This window comes from Fistularia commersonii, chromosome 11 (genome assembly GCF_037954325.1).
Source record: "Fistularia commersonii isolate RoL2024-O1a breed Wild chromosome 11, RoL_Fcom_v1.0, whole genome shotgun sequence".
Lineage (NCBI taxonomy): Eukaryota > Metazoa > Chordata > Actinopteri > Syngnathiformes > Fistulariidae > Fistularia > Fistularia commersonii.
In genome coordinates, this window is record NC_141294.1 from 8,154,418 (window position 1) to 8,169,089 (window position 14,672).

Sequence of the window (14,672 nt, forward strand, 5' to 3'; positions counted from 1 at the left end):
GTGAAACTTTTTGAATAGAGAGGACATCAGTATCAATAGTAATTACTTGAGTATTGTTTCCATTACTACTGTTAGAGCTCATTATCACATGAGGCTCTGTTCATTTTAAACATTTCTCCATTCCTTTGTGCTTCATGAAATTTTGAGGAGGCTGAGCTTAGTTATAGTTAATCAGTTGTTTACAAACATATATGTAAATGTTTTTCTTCCATGTCTTGTTCTTTTTCATCTTGCTGTTTCTGAAGCAGAGCAGGTCAACATTGGTAGGAGGCAAGGCCTGCTCTCTTCCCCCTCACAGAGCTTAGTGAGAATTGCTGTACTTACTCTGTGTTAACTTAAAAAACTCAACAGTCAAAGTCACATAGACAGCAATTTTTTGCTTGTATGAAGGAAAACACCCAGGGTCTCTTAAAACTTTCAACAAACATCTATCAAATACTGTAAAATTGCTGCTATGAAACTGCTATGCAGAGTGCATAGCTATGCTCTTTTTCACCTTGTCCCCCTTTTAAGTCTGCTGAATAATGCAGGTGTTTATAAGTAAGTATTAGTCAGCAGAATGTTATGCTTTAGGAATACGGATATTAACAATTTTGTCCAAAACTGACAGAATCACTGTTGCTCCAGTAAATTACAGTTCTGGCTTAACAACATTTTCTTAGTGTTGCATTTGATCCTCAAGGCTGTTCATTATAACTATTTATTTCTTCCTCATGATCCTTAAGTGTCTTCCATTCTTAATGTTTTTTGTTTTTTTTATTGTTCACAAGAATCTTTAGTCACAACCATTTCCTTCACAGTGTGTAAAGGGTTGTTTTTATGCAATTTCTTCTGCTTTTAGTTTATTGATGAAGCCCATCAAGATTTAAGATTGTTTCAATGCAGATGATTGAATAATACTGCATATCTGCTGTATTAGTAAACTAGTATGGAATTCTGAATTAAATTTGGGATTTTCAGTTTATCCTGAAGTTACTACAGTCAAAATTGAGGAGAGATTCCATATTGTTCCATGTATGTAGTATTGGTATATTCTTAACAGCAAAACATGTACCTTAACCTGAATCATAAACAATGCTATTTTATCTGTGAATTTTTTTAATCATCTTAGGGACAAGGCAGATGACTTCATTGCAGCTCATCGCCTATCAGACATGCTGGTCAAGATAAATTTAGATGAGATTGAATCTAGGAACCAAGGCTCTATGCCAGGGCTTCCCACTCAAATGGGCTCAGTCCATGGCCAGAACACAGAACTTGTAACGGGTAAGATTCTCATTTTTGTTGTCTCAAAGGAAACTATGCAACATCACATTTAGCACATTTTGCATGGCAGCAAAGCATTTAATAGCAATGGAAAAAGGTCATTTTAATGTGTGTAAACATCTTTTGAAAAGTGTTTGTTTCAGTTTCAGGGGTTAAATTGTAGAAAAGTCTTACAGATGAATTTAAGCAAAGTAAATGCATGACTGTAGTGTGGATGTCAATAGACAAAAATATCATTGTTTGTTTCTGTTAGCTTCATTTTTTTTTTCGTTTGCTATGTAGCGACTAAATGCTGTTTTGGGGCTGTATAGCAATTTAGATAATTTATAGCAATTTTGGGAAACTGAGTCATGTAAACAGGTAGACCTTTTTAAATGTATGCTTCTGCCGACTCCATTTTGAGCATGTAAGGAAAATTAAATGTATGTGTGACAAAAGTAAAATTTTATTTTTGTAAAGGACAGGAAATGTTTGACATGAAAATAAAAATGTAGAAAATTTAGTTTTAGACAAAACTTACTTTATAAAACTCCTAGTTTGTTGTACTTTCTCACATACTTGAATATTTCATAGCACAAAATGAAAGTGGACAAAATGTTTTTTCACAATGAATCCATGTTTTGAATCTTACCAAATGTTTTTAATTTATTTATTTCCTCCAGATTTGTCTACAGGTCTCCTGACATTTGCCCAGTTTGGACATAAAGATTGTTCAGATGTCAAAGTAGGTATCCATTATGGCTTATCGGTCCTCCAATTCAATTTGAGTTGTGTTTGTATTTATGTATTAATTTCTACAATTTTGTTTTGGTCAGTGTTTGAATGTCACAATGTAAAAGGTTTTCCTCTCAACTTGAGATTCCAAGGGTAAAGGGTTTGTATTTTTTTTGATAAGTGATAGTCTTAATAAGTTTGGGCTGTGTAAAAGAAATGGACATGATCTGTTTGCATTAAAACTCTTGCTGCACAATTATTTTTCCAATTTCCTTCTTTTAAACATAGTTTCCTTTCACTCTGTTATGAGATGAGTTTAGTCCCTTATGCTTTTCATGACTTCTTGCATGGTTAATTCTTTTCTATCCACTATCCACGAATGATGACCTGAAAGATTGTCTTGGTTGAAGACCACTGTGATATTAAAAAAAAAAAAAAAAATCACAACCTACTTGTACCAAGAATGTATAAGTAGGTTGCTGAATTTTGTTCATGCTAATTGAAATGTAGGCATCAAATGCTATATCCCAAAAATTCAGTCAAATTCATGCTGGAATTATAATGACCATTTCTGAACGAAATGTCACCTAAACTCAAAAACAGAGGTACATACTGTCTGTCTGTCCTGTCTGTCTGTCCTGTCTGTCTGTCTGTCTGTATTTTTTTAAGATGCTCTTAAACTTTATAATATTGTCTGAGTATGGTAAAAGTATTTATGTAAACTGCAACTTGAACGCTCGGTTAGGTATGTCACTGTGAGGCTGGATTTCCCTTTATATTCAATTTCAGGATTTGTTACGAATTACATTCTCTTATCAACAGACCATGAAGAGTCTCACCCTACCAACTCCATCTGAGGAAGACCATTTGCAGAGTGAAGGAGTTGAGAGTGACCATTTTAGTGGCAGTAATTCCAGTTTTTTGGCAAATGAAAAACTCATGTCTGTGGACAGTGTGAACAGTGACATCACAGGTAATAGACAGCATTGTTTACTGTCTGCACACAAAATAAAAATTTTGATTTCACAGGGTTGAGATGTTGCAGTAATTAAGTCCAGAACACGTGTTTCGATTTGAGCAATAATGTGTCTGACCACAGATGATGACATAGATTTGAATAATTTGCCTGATGATGAGCTGGAGCTGTACTTCAATAAGCTGGTGCCTCCTTCCATGCCGAGAGGTCGAGTGGAAGGACAAGAGATCCCTGCATCAGTAAGTTAAAACCAAGACAACCCTGTCAGTGTCCAGCCTGGTTGATTTTTCCCTCACACTGTAAATTGTATTTGATTATTAGCTTTCAAATCCACCATTGATATTTCTCATAGGGTCTTCTTGGTGCACCTGATGACCGATCAAATGCAAGCTCTACAGAGCCAGAACTATACAGACACCAGTTCCTTGATGACTTTGAACAGGTGAGACTACGCACAAACCCAAGTATAAAACTGAACACTCTTATTTGAAATATAGGTTTCTGCAAGTATGGCAGCTCTAATTCAGATTTTTCTGGGTGCCAAAAAATACCTTCCAGGAGCCATATTTGATGGAGATAAACAGAGCAACATAGTTACATTGCCATTTATGCAATGCGCATGTACAAGTATATCAATATGTTGGACTTTTTTTCTTTGCACCTCTGTCTCTTAAATCATCCTTTGCCCATTTCATCAGGACAATTTCCAGATGCCTGATGTTCGCCTGGCTGCTACTGGTATGGACTCCTGTCCGGCCAGTGATGAGGACACTGAGGATGAATCTGAGTCTGCTCGAAGAATGAGCAGTGCCATCAGAACCCAGCTGCTGCCAAGCACATCAAGACAGCTGGTCAGAAACAGTCATGAAAAAACACTCTACCTCACCTAATGCCCTTGTGGTAGCTGTAAACCTCATAATATTTTCAGGTCAGGTAAAATGAAGTGGGGATGACTTTAATGCATTGTGTACTTGTGAACATCCATATCTTGGTACAGGTTGGCGAGAGTAATCATCCCAGTTTCAGGCCTGGTTTGGAGGGAGGTAGTTCTGATGATGAGTCCTCAAACGGCCGCAGAGCTCCATCTCAGTCTGGGATTGAACACAGAAGATCTGCTGAGGGTCAAGTTATTAATCATCCTGTCTCAGGTTTAATTGATCTTATTTCAATTTTTCTTATATTTTCGACTTTTTCTGCTGAACTCTATATTTCAAAAAATTGCAACATCAGACTTTTCAAAGCAAGTGCTATTATTTTACAAAATGTATTCATTTTTTGATGGCTAATGATAGATATCAATTATTGTCAAGCTATAAAGACTTGCTTTTGGTTTGAAAGATTTCATAAAATGGCAAGGAGACTTAACATCATAGTTACAAGCTGTGATTTATAAGAGATCCATAATTCCCATAGGTCTGAATGATGGTAATTTCAGAGATGACCAAACAAGCCACCCTTTAGTTTCACTTGCTTTCTCACCACAATGCTGATATGTAATTCGATCATCACTAACTTTTGATGTAGAGGTTTTCCTTTTCGAGATCATACATTACAAAGAAGTGAATAGTTTCTCTACTTGTTGCCAAACGTTTTGCCCAAACTGAAGAACTTGAACACTTGCTCATGTTTTTAATTCTCATCATGTCAGGAAATGGAGGAGGTGGGGATGGGAGCAGTGGGAGTGAGGAAAGTGGAAACGATGGAGGAGTTTCGACCAATCCTTTTCCAACAGCTAATGTTCAGACTGCCTATGATGTTCTACGTGGGCTGGGGATTGTAGGCAGTAGTGCGATTGGTGAAAATGAGGACGGAATTGGAAGAAAAAGTTTCCCCAGAAATACACAGGTAAAATGAAACATTTTGTAAAAATTGTAATTGTTTTTTAATTCGTTTTTTTTTTTTAACATTTGATATTTAGAAATATGTGTTTGAGCTGATGAATAATAGCATCTCCTTACATCTAAGCTGATTGAACAGAATACATGTTGTCTATATAATGTTGTACTATTCAAATACAGCTTCAGGTTCAGCATCTAAGGATGTTAATTATATGCTCAGTCTATTTACACCACTGCTGGAAACTACAACAGCAAAATGTAACATGTAGAATTAACACAGTGGTCAAAATTGTCTTGTTAGATTGCTTGCAAAGGTATAATGTGGCTGTTTTTCCGGATTTTTCTGATATAATTTAATTCAACTCATGGAAACCCTGGAAATGTTTTGCAGATTGGTGATCGCGTGGGTCCTGTTGGGACAGGGGAGGCCAGCTCCTCTGACGGGGCATCGGTGGGAACCCAGAGGATTTCTCCTGTCAACTGGAGCACGGCCTTGGATCGACAGGAGGCACTGGTGAGGCACTATACATGACAGCTGCAGTGTAGCAGTAGGGATACAGTTCTGAAGACAAATATATGGACAGTAGGTAGACGCTATCCTCTATTTATGTAAAGGTGTGTTCCTAGCATTTAAAGGCAAAAATAAAAGGAGTGAATTTACTGAGTAAATAGCCCTGGACTCTATTATTTAGCAGTTCAGGCTTAAATTTGTCATTTGTCATTGATTGACAGGATGCCATGGAAAGCACAGAGCCAGGAGCCACAGAGCGACTGCTGGATTCTGTCTACCTGAGAAGTGGAGCAGGTAGCAGGAGACCACCAGACTCAGCCAAAATGAATTCTTTCCAACTGCAAGACTCTCAGGGGAGCTTCCACCTCTCACAGGTACAGTGTCTCCTACTTTCAGACATCTTTAAATGGACACTTACAGGTTACATTTCTTTAGCCAATGTATTTGTAATCACTTCTCTCCTGTATCGTACCAGTTTGTTCTGCAACATGCTGAATGATAAATGGAAAGAGTGGGATTCACCTGATGGTGCATCAACAGCCCTGAAAGTACAGCAATGATGACTAATGTCCTCTTGGTGTTGTCACAAAAACTGTATAGAGCAGTGATGCGTGAAGGAAAGATCATTGTAACACTCAATTGAATCATCCATGAGGATTTGCTTCTACTTACATACTTCTTTTATGCTATGATAGGTGGAGAATCTACCAGTGTTACATTTGGATGGAAGCAAAGGATTAGTACTTTGGAGTAGTACTTTGTTTAAAAAAAATTACTGCAATCGGAACATTGTGTTAGTCATTCCACAACGTTGGTCAATTTTCTGTTTAATTGTATATTAAGTATTGTAGCTTTAATCTGATATTTGTCAGAGGATTGAATACATAAATCTTTTAAACAGTTTAATGAGAGAACAAAACTAGTTGATCAGGATTTCTATCCCTTAAAAATCAGTTTGGTAAATATCCCTTTTCCATCTCAGTTGCTGCCACCGTTGGACTTGAGGGGAGGGCCTTGTGGTGACAATACAGCTGTTGAGGCTTCAGACACGACCAGTGAGGATGAAAACAATGCCCTTTCCACCTCCCTGGAAGCAAAATATTTCTCAAGCTTCCAAGAGGAACCTGGTGACTCAGATGATGGGTGGAATCATTGTCCAGACAGTGTGGAGCTTGAATTTGGTCAGTATGAACATTTCTGAAGTTTTTATATTAACACAATACCTGACAGGACCACTATAATATAATATTTCCAACTATATGCCTCTCTTTACTCCGCAACATCTTATTAGAGAATCATATTCAGAAAGATTGAAAGTGAACTGACCTCAGTCCACTGGATGGCAGTAATGTATCCCTAAATTGGTTTGCCATCCATAAATAACTTTTATGAAGAACTGATGAGTTTGAAGCCTTTATTGAAACGCAGTTTTGTCAGTGAGAATTTTAAAGCACAGTTGTTGTTATTGTAATCAACTGTATTAGAATCATAATTGTATTTCGAATGTGTGGGTGCGTGTGTGGCAGCGTATCAAGCAAGCTACCTGGAAAAAAGTCTGAATTTTCATCGTAAGCCCTGCTATAGTCTATACTGATTTGATATGTCAGACAATCTAAAAGATAGAAACATCTTAGATCAATTGAAAAAAAATCTTGTTTAGTGTGCCTCTTTGAAACAGGAATTTATCCACATATCAAATAAGAATGCAAGAATTGCCAGAATATTTTACGTAAATATCATCAGTTATTATACTTTTTAATACCTGATTTAAGATTGTTTTGTGTGTGTCATGTATATTGTGTATTTGTTTCCTATTTACTGTATTTTTATATGAAATTGTGCTGATGTAAATATACTGTCTGCACAGGGCAATTGTCATAACTTGTAGTGTTTTAAGAGCATGGAATTTCTTTTCAGGTGCCAATGGGACTCAAAGTGTAGTGTACCAGAATGAGGAAGGTCAGTGGGTAACAGACCTGGCTTATTACTCCTCCTTTGAGAAAGAGGTTGGTGGGAAGACGTCAAAGAGTGAAGGCCAGTTTCAAAATGAGGACTTTGTTACTGCTAGTAAGTAATCAAGCACACAGTCGTCCAAAGAACCATTGTTTTTGAAAAACTGAAGTCTTAAAAAACTAGTAATATTTGTGTTTTGCAGGTGATGCTTTGGAAAAGATTGATAAGGATCAAGAGGAATTTGAAAAGGAGCATCAGTTCATGCAGGTAGAAAGCATTACTATATGTTGAGAAATATTTTCCACTTGATTTCTATAAATTACCCATGGTCATAGTCCTAGTCTCTACAAGCTCATCCCTTCTTTTTCTTGTGTACTGCATATGACTATTGAATTCAAGCAAGAATACTAGCCATAGAAAGTCATAATCCTATTCTGTACCTGATGCAGGAGGAGCAGATTGTACCAGCCTGTAGCAACAGCACCTTTCAGAGTGACTCATCCTGGCTCACCCCTGCCAGCAGCCATATTTTAATGAGGGCTTCTCAGGTCTCTTCTGACTTTAAAGAGGGGGACCAAAGTTACCTTAGGTTGTCATTTGGCCAGTTTTTTGAACAACGCTCTGAAGCCCTGGGCTGTCTGGGCTGCCGCAAAGATGTGGATACTGTCAAACGGGTCAGTCACACTGCTTTCTTGGGTTTTCAATTAAGTTTGAGAAACACTCATGGTCTTGGAGTGCTAATACCAAGACTTGTAAAGAGCTAAGTGACCATGGGTTTTGAAGAACAGGTGTCATGAATAAGTAATTTTTTTTTAGGTCAGTTATATGGGTTTAAAATATTTTATTCTTTGTTTTAAAGTTTGCCTGTAATACACTAAAACTAAGTGATAAAATTGATACCATTATTAATAGATACATTACTGTTTACAATTCTTTCATGTTTGTTTTTGGTTTTCTGACACAGAGCTAAGACACTTTAATGTTAGAAGTTAATTTCATATGTTAAGTTTTATTAAGTTGATGGAACTATGAAACTTGGAGATTTATTATTCCTGTTTTTTGACATTTTACATGTCTGTTCCTTTTAACCTCAATATCCTTCAACGAGAAGTGTATTAAAAATGTCCCCTTCTCTGTCTAGCCATCTTTTGGTTTCATCATTACTTCTCCGGAAAAGAGAGACCCGTTTCCACTGATGCAGCCCACCGACCTCCCACTTACAAATAACTCTTCTCATAATGATATGCTGGAAATTAGTGACGCAGACAAAACACTCAACCCAGGTATGGTCATGGAAATGTTTCATTTATGTCTTTTTTTGTATGTTAAACTGTGCATGCTTAGCTTATTGGCATCTTGTTGCAGATGACTTGGATAAAACCCTTGAGGCAACCAGTGAAAGAATATCACCAAAAGGTGTTTGTGATCCAGACCCATATGAACATGAGGTTCACTGATTTTATTTATTTATTTTTTTCAATATAGTAGTTAATGTAAATCAGACAATATGCTTTACATATCGTGTGTTCACTGTTCTTTTTTATAGGATCTGGCATCCCATATCGTTCCGCTTAACTTCAATGAGGGCTCAGGTTCAGAGTCAAGCATGGGTAGCCAGAGCGGTGTGTTGCCCCAAAATCACAACAGTCCCCTTGCGCTGAGTATAAGCACAATTGCCTCAGCTATTGCGGATGCATCTATCAGTACAGACCCCTCACAGCTAGCTGCCATGATTATGGAACTATCCAAGACAAGTAAAGCAAGGAATCGGCCACAGCCTGTTGGACCTTTTGAACCACCTGTCAGTACTGAAGATCGTTCGCAGTCAGAACGTGTAAGGCTTGCTTCCTATATTAATGCTAAAGGGTATTATTGTAATGAGTTGGTTATCAGTTAGTCTGTATGGGTTTTTCAAACATTTTTTTTTGGATAGTAGCTTCTTACTACCCATTGTACTTTTTAGATTCTGTTTGATGCCGTTTCTTTTTGAATTGCTCTCTGTTTGGGTTGAAAAGTTGGTGTGTATTTATGAACATTCAGGAATGGGCTCACAAAATTTGAGAGGCGTTAGGGTTGTGGAAGGAAGTTAAGTTGGCAGATAATCAGAAAAACTGATTGTTGTAATGTTTAAATGACTCATTTGGTTCTATGGCTTCTTAGTACAGGTAACCTCTGAATATGTAATATATAAATAACTTTATCATTCTCATAATATCACAATTATAGCTATCTAACAAGAGCTTGGTCCTATAATTCTCACCAGTAAGATGCAAAGTACTTGATTAGAGATTGGTCCATATGAGCATCAAACATGTCATAAGATCTGTTGAGCAGTATTTATTTCTGAATCGGCATCAGTGGCCTCACTTGATGCTGCGTTGTTCACTGACATTCTGCATAACAGGTTATTTCCCCTTTGTCTACCCAGATCCTCCTTGAGGTGGAGAGTGCTGTTATAGATACACTGCAAAAAAGTACATCTGTCGGAGAGCTAAGTGCATTCGACATAGAGAAATACCTGAAAAAGAGTAATGTTTCTGGTAGCAGTGATGTGTCCCTGGCACACACAACCTTTGACTTGACTGGCTGGGCTAACAACTTGAACCAATCTCAGAAGGACCCCCAGGCAGAAGGGTTTGAAGAACACAGGAGCTCAGATCCACATTTTCAGCATCAGACTCAACAAGAGGCCATAAGGACAAAAAAAGAAAAGACAGTACAAAGAGGAGGGAATTATTTGAATACTAATTCTATTGCTGGTTCCTCATTAACGTCTTCTATTAAGGGCAATAAAGAAATTCCTATGCCTCACACTCTTACATCATTCAGCTCTACTACTAGAAGGTCTGTGGACTCAGGGAGGCTATCCACTACCCAGCCTCCAGCTGATAGAATACCACCTTTTGATAGCACTCTGTCTCTTACTACCAAGACATGTGGGATGTCCCAAATCCCGACAGAAAATCTAGTTAAGCCAGACGTGCTGAATCCACAAAAATCCACCAATGTTATGCCCTGTGTGGGAACATCACATAAAAATGAAGAAACTGATGCTTCAAGCGGCCTGTCAAGAACCTCCCCGGGTTGGAGCAAAAGGCGATCAGATCGGCCTTGTTTTAAAAGTGGCTCCTCTTTGACGCAGAGGGTCAGTAGCATGGGCCAGCAGGAGCACAACAGACCTTGTCACACCCCAGAAAAGAAATGCCCTCCCATTCCCGTGCCTCAGAACCCTGAGGTAAAACATGTTGGCTTCTCCAGTCAAGACACCTCACCTCTGATAGACTCATTGCCTGGTGAGTAAAGGACAAAACATTTTCCCTGTGATTTCAACTATACATAAACACAATTGTTTGATCATTAGCAACAATGCTGTCCTTAAAAACAGTCAGTTTAGGCATAGATGACATTATGAGCCTTAAATTTATTATTTCTTTGTTTCTCAGAAGTGCAAAAGTGTGTTTCTGACCCCTGCATGGAGGTGACACAGTGTAACTTCAGACCATCCACTTCGCCATTAACACACTCGTCTCCAAGTCAGACCTCCCTACCAAGTGCCGATAGGTATTGCATCTCTTTCTGCTAAATAGCAATCAAATATATATCATGATGAATACATTTCTATTTGGAGTACTTCCACTCAATTTTCACATAACCTCAGAAAGATTTCAAAGCAAAGCAATGGTGTTTGCATTGTGCCTTTTCTTTCAAAGGGATTAGTTAAATACTTGAACAAAAAGAATCAGATGTGTTGGAGCAGCCTGAGTTCTAACAATTCAGGCACAGTAAAAAAGACAAGACAGAAAAGGAACTTTCAATCTTCTTTTAGATGATAAATCTCATCTGAAAAGACCCTCAGATGAGAGGTGAAACCTTTTCCTTTGGGAATAGACATGGATTAACTTTGGCCTGGATGACTGAGAACCTCCGTAGACATTAACCATTTAGCTTTTCTTTTCTTCCAAGTTTGGCATCGCCCTCGTCACCCGTTGCTGATCTGGCAGGAAAGCGTCCAGGTCTTGAGCGCTCTCCCCAGTCTACTTGCTCCGACCCAAGTCTCAGCCGACTCACATACATTTCAATGAATGATGCTACTGTTGCACCTACACCTGACAGACTAAAGGTACCAAAATATTTACATATTTTTACATTTCTTTGTATTGTGTATATATCATGTGGTGGATACAATTCCTCAATAATTTGTTATCTTTAATGTTTACTTGTGTTATTAGTGAAACTACTGTAAAGATTTTCGAAATTGTTTTTCTACCACAGAATAATTCCACCATGGCACTGAGCACCACCATCATCAGATTCAGCCCAACCCCCCCCGTGGAACCAGAGCTACAGTCCAACCAGGACATCGCTGCGGTTCCTATAGGCCCCTATCATGCTCAGCCACAGCATTCAAAGAGTCTGGACTCACTTCTACCACAGCACAGCAAAAGCCTGGAACCTCCACTGGGGTCTGCTCTGAGCTGTAGCCAGAGCCAGAGTGAATGTATTTACAGCTGCCCAGTGGATAGAACTGTTGGCCTTTCAGGAACTTATAGTAATCATAAGCACCTGTCTGGGTCCAATGAAAGGCAGCTCACTAAAGGTGACTCGGGCTACTGCAGTAATTCTCAGATTCCGCAGAAGAGCAACACAGATGTACCTCAGACTTCTCAATGGTGGGGGGCCTCTAGCTCGGTCCCACTTGTGTATTCGAGTGGACTTGGGATGTCTCTACCTTACTCTGCCGAGGGGCTGCACTATGTGCCCATCTCTAGCCTTAAGCCTCCTTGTCCTGGGTTGGTTGATGTTCCACACCAAGGAGATGTCCAGCCTCTTCTGGCAGGAGGCCCTGTCTTTGCTTCTCAGGCGACTCAGCAGTACTCAGGACATGAAACTCCATTACATCTCTGTCATGTGGGAACCACGGGAAATGGTCTCTACAATGTGCCATCATCAGGCATGTCTTTTTCAGCTTTAAAGTACCATATAAAGAATCTTCAAAATCGATTATTAAACAAAAACAAACACAAAATTAGATTATTGGTCACCTTAAAATGATGTGACCCCATCATAAGAGCGATTTTCACATATGCAAAATATACATATTACAATGGGTACCTGTTCCTAGTTCATCAATATCTCCAACCTGCATCTGTGACTTTAGGAATCCCTGGTGCTGCTGGATCCATTCACTTCCCCAGAGCCAATTCAATCCAGCAGGACGTAGGTGTGATGGGAAAACTCTACACTCAATATGGTGGAGAGACATTTGGGACTTGTGGTCTTGAGGACTTGAGAGGTAGCGTTGTTTTTTTGTTTGATAATATGATTTGGTGAACTAGAGTGACATCAGTCGATGAATTAAATAAATGTTAGTAACATTAACAAGAAATTCTCTGAATAAATACTGACCCTTTTTGATGTGATTTTTGAAGCTTTATTTTAATTCTATAAAATAGACTGTCTTTCTTTGGATTTTGGACTCTGCTTACAGTTCTGTTTCGAAGAAGATTAAGGAATGTGTGCTTTTAAGATATTTTCAGGTCTTACATTTTCAACAAAAGGACTTTTTTACTTTTTACAGCAAAACACAGATCATCTTGATTTAACTTAAAATTTTTGATTTATTTGGAAGTTTTTGCTGATTTTCTTCGTTTGATTGTGTTTAAAATCATGAGATTTTGCTACAATTTGACTGGAAATTTCTTCAATGGCAGGAAGACATACTGGTGGAGACAAATGCTCTTTTAAACTCCTGACATATCATTCATTTTACTGGCAGATGTCACAATTAATGTGAAGCACATGTCTATAATTTTTTATTACAAAATTATTGTGTGCAGTTTTCACTGTCTTGTCAGAATGTTTTCATAGAAATGACGATGAAAACTATTATTCATAGCACTCCTACAAAATAAGTTGTACAACATTTTTGATCTTTTTTTTTTTTTTTTAATAACATTTTAAGTTGCATTTGTTCCTTGTGCCAGTTCTGTTGTTACCAGTTAATCACAGCTAATGCTAACATTTTATGTAATACTTCTTAAAGGTAGAGGTGGAGTAGTTTTCCAACTAATCTTTCCTTAATCTTTCCTCCTCAGGTCAAGTGGTGGTGCCAGAGGAGATTCAATTTCCTCATGCCTGCTGTGTAGGCATTGCTTCACAGACCTCACTCAGCCTCTTCAACCCATCGGAGCGATGGCAGCAAGTCTCCATAACAGTTGCAAGTCTGGCCATTGATGGAGAGAAGGCAAGTAGAACAGTGGTATACATGATAACTACCGCTGAGCTGCTTCAAGATCTTTGTCATTGCCCCTTGAAACTGTCCAAAAATGTTCTAAACATTGATGCAATTGTTGTCCAGTGAATCTAGCCATCGTATTCAAATGTGGATTTCCAATCCTCCTTTTGTCTTTTGTGCCAACCCCTCCAGGTGGAAAGCTTGCCATACCAGTGGCTGATAGTGAAGAATAAGACCATCATTGCTCCTAAGAGCACAGAGGAGCAAAAGGTTTTGTTTATCCCACCACAGGCTGGTGTCTACCAGTGTGTCCTTAATGTATGTTCCTGGCCTGCTTCTGCTGACACAGAGGTAGCTGCCAGGGCAAAGCTCTTTTCCAAAAGGGCTGTGCTGGTTGCCATTGCAGAGAACCCTTCAATAGAAGTAAGGGATCTTATTATGACATTCATCGTTTTAAAATAAAAGTGCCGAAATACCTCAGAAAGCTGTACTTGCCCATAGCTATAATTAGAAATATGTCATATCCATGATGTTTGGGTTTACAGGTTGAAGTAAACAAATCTGGCTTTTTGGACTTTGGCGATTTGCCTGGAGGCAGTGGAAAATCTCTTCCTCTGAAACTTATAAACAGAACTCATGCCACAGTGCCCATCAGGCTGGTGATCAGTGCTGTGAGTTTACCTACTGTACAACTGTATTTCTTTATGGACAATTATATAATTTTGTTGTGATTAAGATACCATGCAATTCATAGTATAGAGGCCTAGTATCTTTGATAAGTTCAGATCTTATATTTGTATCACATTTTTTTTGACAGTTTCCAGAACAGACAGATACACAAAAATACTTGAGGTTATATCCTTTACTAGGGAATTTTGCTTTCATTTAGTTCAGAGATCTTAAAAAAATCATTTTCAGTCTTGCCATCTTTACTTGTGGAAGTGTCTAGTAGAGGCAGCGGTTGAGTTTCTGACTAGATTGTTCAACAGGATCTTAGAGCCTGAGAAGGTGCCTGAAGAATGGAGACAAAGTGTGATGGAGCCATACAATGAAGTTATGGGAAAGAGTAGTGGAAACTAGACTGAGAGCAGAAGTCAGCATTTGGGAACAGCATTATGGCTTCATGCCTAGAAAGAGTACTACAGATGCAGTATTTGCTTTGAGAATGCTAGTAAAGAA

General features: G+C 38.4%; 1 protein-coding gene across 1 annotated transcript in view; it reads left to right on the forward strand.

Moving 5' to 3' along the window:
• Nucleotides 1-14,672, forward strand: part of cep192 (centrosomal protein 192) — a 36,204-nt gene that overhangs the window by 2,144 nt on the left and 19,388 nt on the right. The window contains exons 4-28 of the mRNA XM_086154823.1: nt 1,112-1,266; nt 1,929-1,990; nt 2,803-2,953; nt 3,080-3,195; nt 3,309-3,398; nt 3,655-3,807; nt 3,954-4,104; nt 4,605-4,801; nt 5,186-5,308; nt 5,527-5,679; nt 6,288-6,486; nt 7,223-7,372; nt 7,461-7,525; nt 7,708-7,932; nt 8,400-8,541; nt 8,624-8,706; nt 8,805-9,092; nt 9,687-10,551; nt 10,702-10,819; nt 11,222-11,378; nt 11,531-12,209; nt 12,417-12,551; nt 13,354-13,502; nt 13,686-13,916; nt 14,039-14,164. Coding sequence (XP_086010949.1) covers nt 1,112-1,266; nt 1,929-1,990; nt 2,803-2,953; nt 3,080-3,195; nt 3,309-3,398; nt 3,655-3,807; nt 3,954-4,104; nt 4,605-4,801; nt 5,186-5,308; nt 5,527-5,679; nt 6,288-6,486; nt 7,223-7,372; nt 7,461-7,525; nt 7,708-7,932; nt 8,400-8,541; nt 8,624-8,706; nt 8,805-9,092; nt 9,687-10,551; nt 10,702-10,819; nt 11,222-11,378; nt 11,531-12,209; nt 12,417-12,551; nt 13,354-13,502; nt 13,686-13,916; nt 14,039-14,164 — 4,963 coding nt within the window. The remainder of the gene's footprint in view (nt 1-1,111; nt 1,267-1,928; nt 1,991-2,802; nt 2,954-3,079; nt 3,196-3,308; nt 3,399-3,654; nt 3,808-3,953; nt 4,105-4,604; nt 4,802-5,185; nt 5,309-5,526; nt 5,680-6,287; nt 6,487-7,222; nt 7,373-7,460; nt 7,526-7,707; nt 7,933-8,399; nt 8,542-8,623; nt 8,707-8,804; nt 9,093-9,686; nt 10,552-10,701; nt 10,820-11,221; nt 11,379-11,530; nt 12,210-12,416; nt 12,552-13,353; nt 13,503-13,685; nt 13,917-14,038; nt 14,165-14,672) is intronic.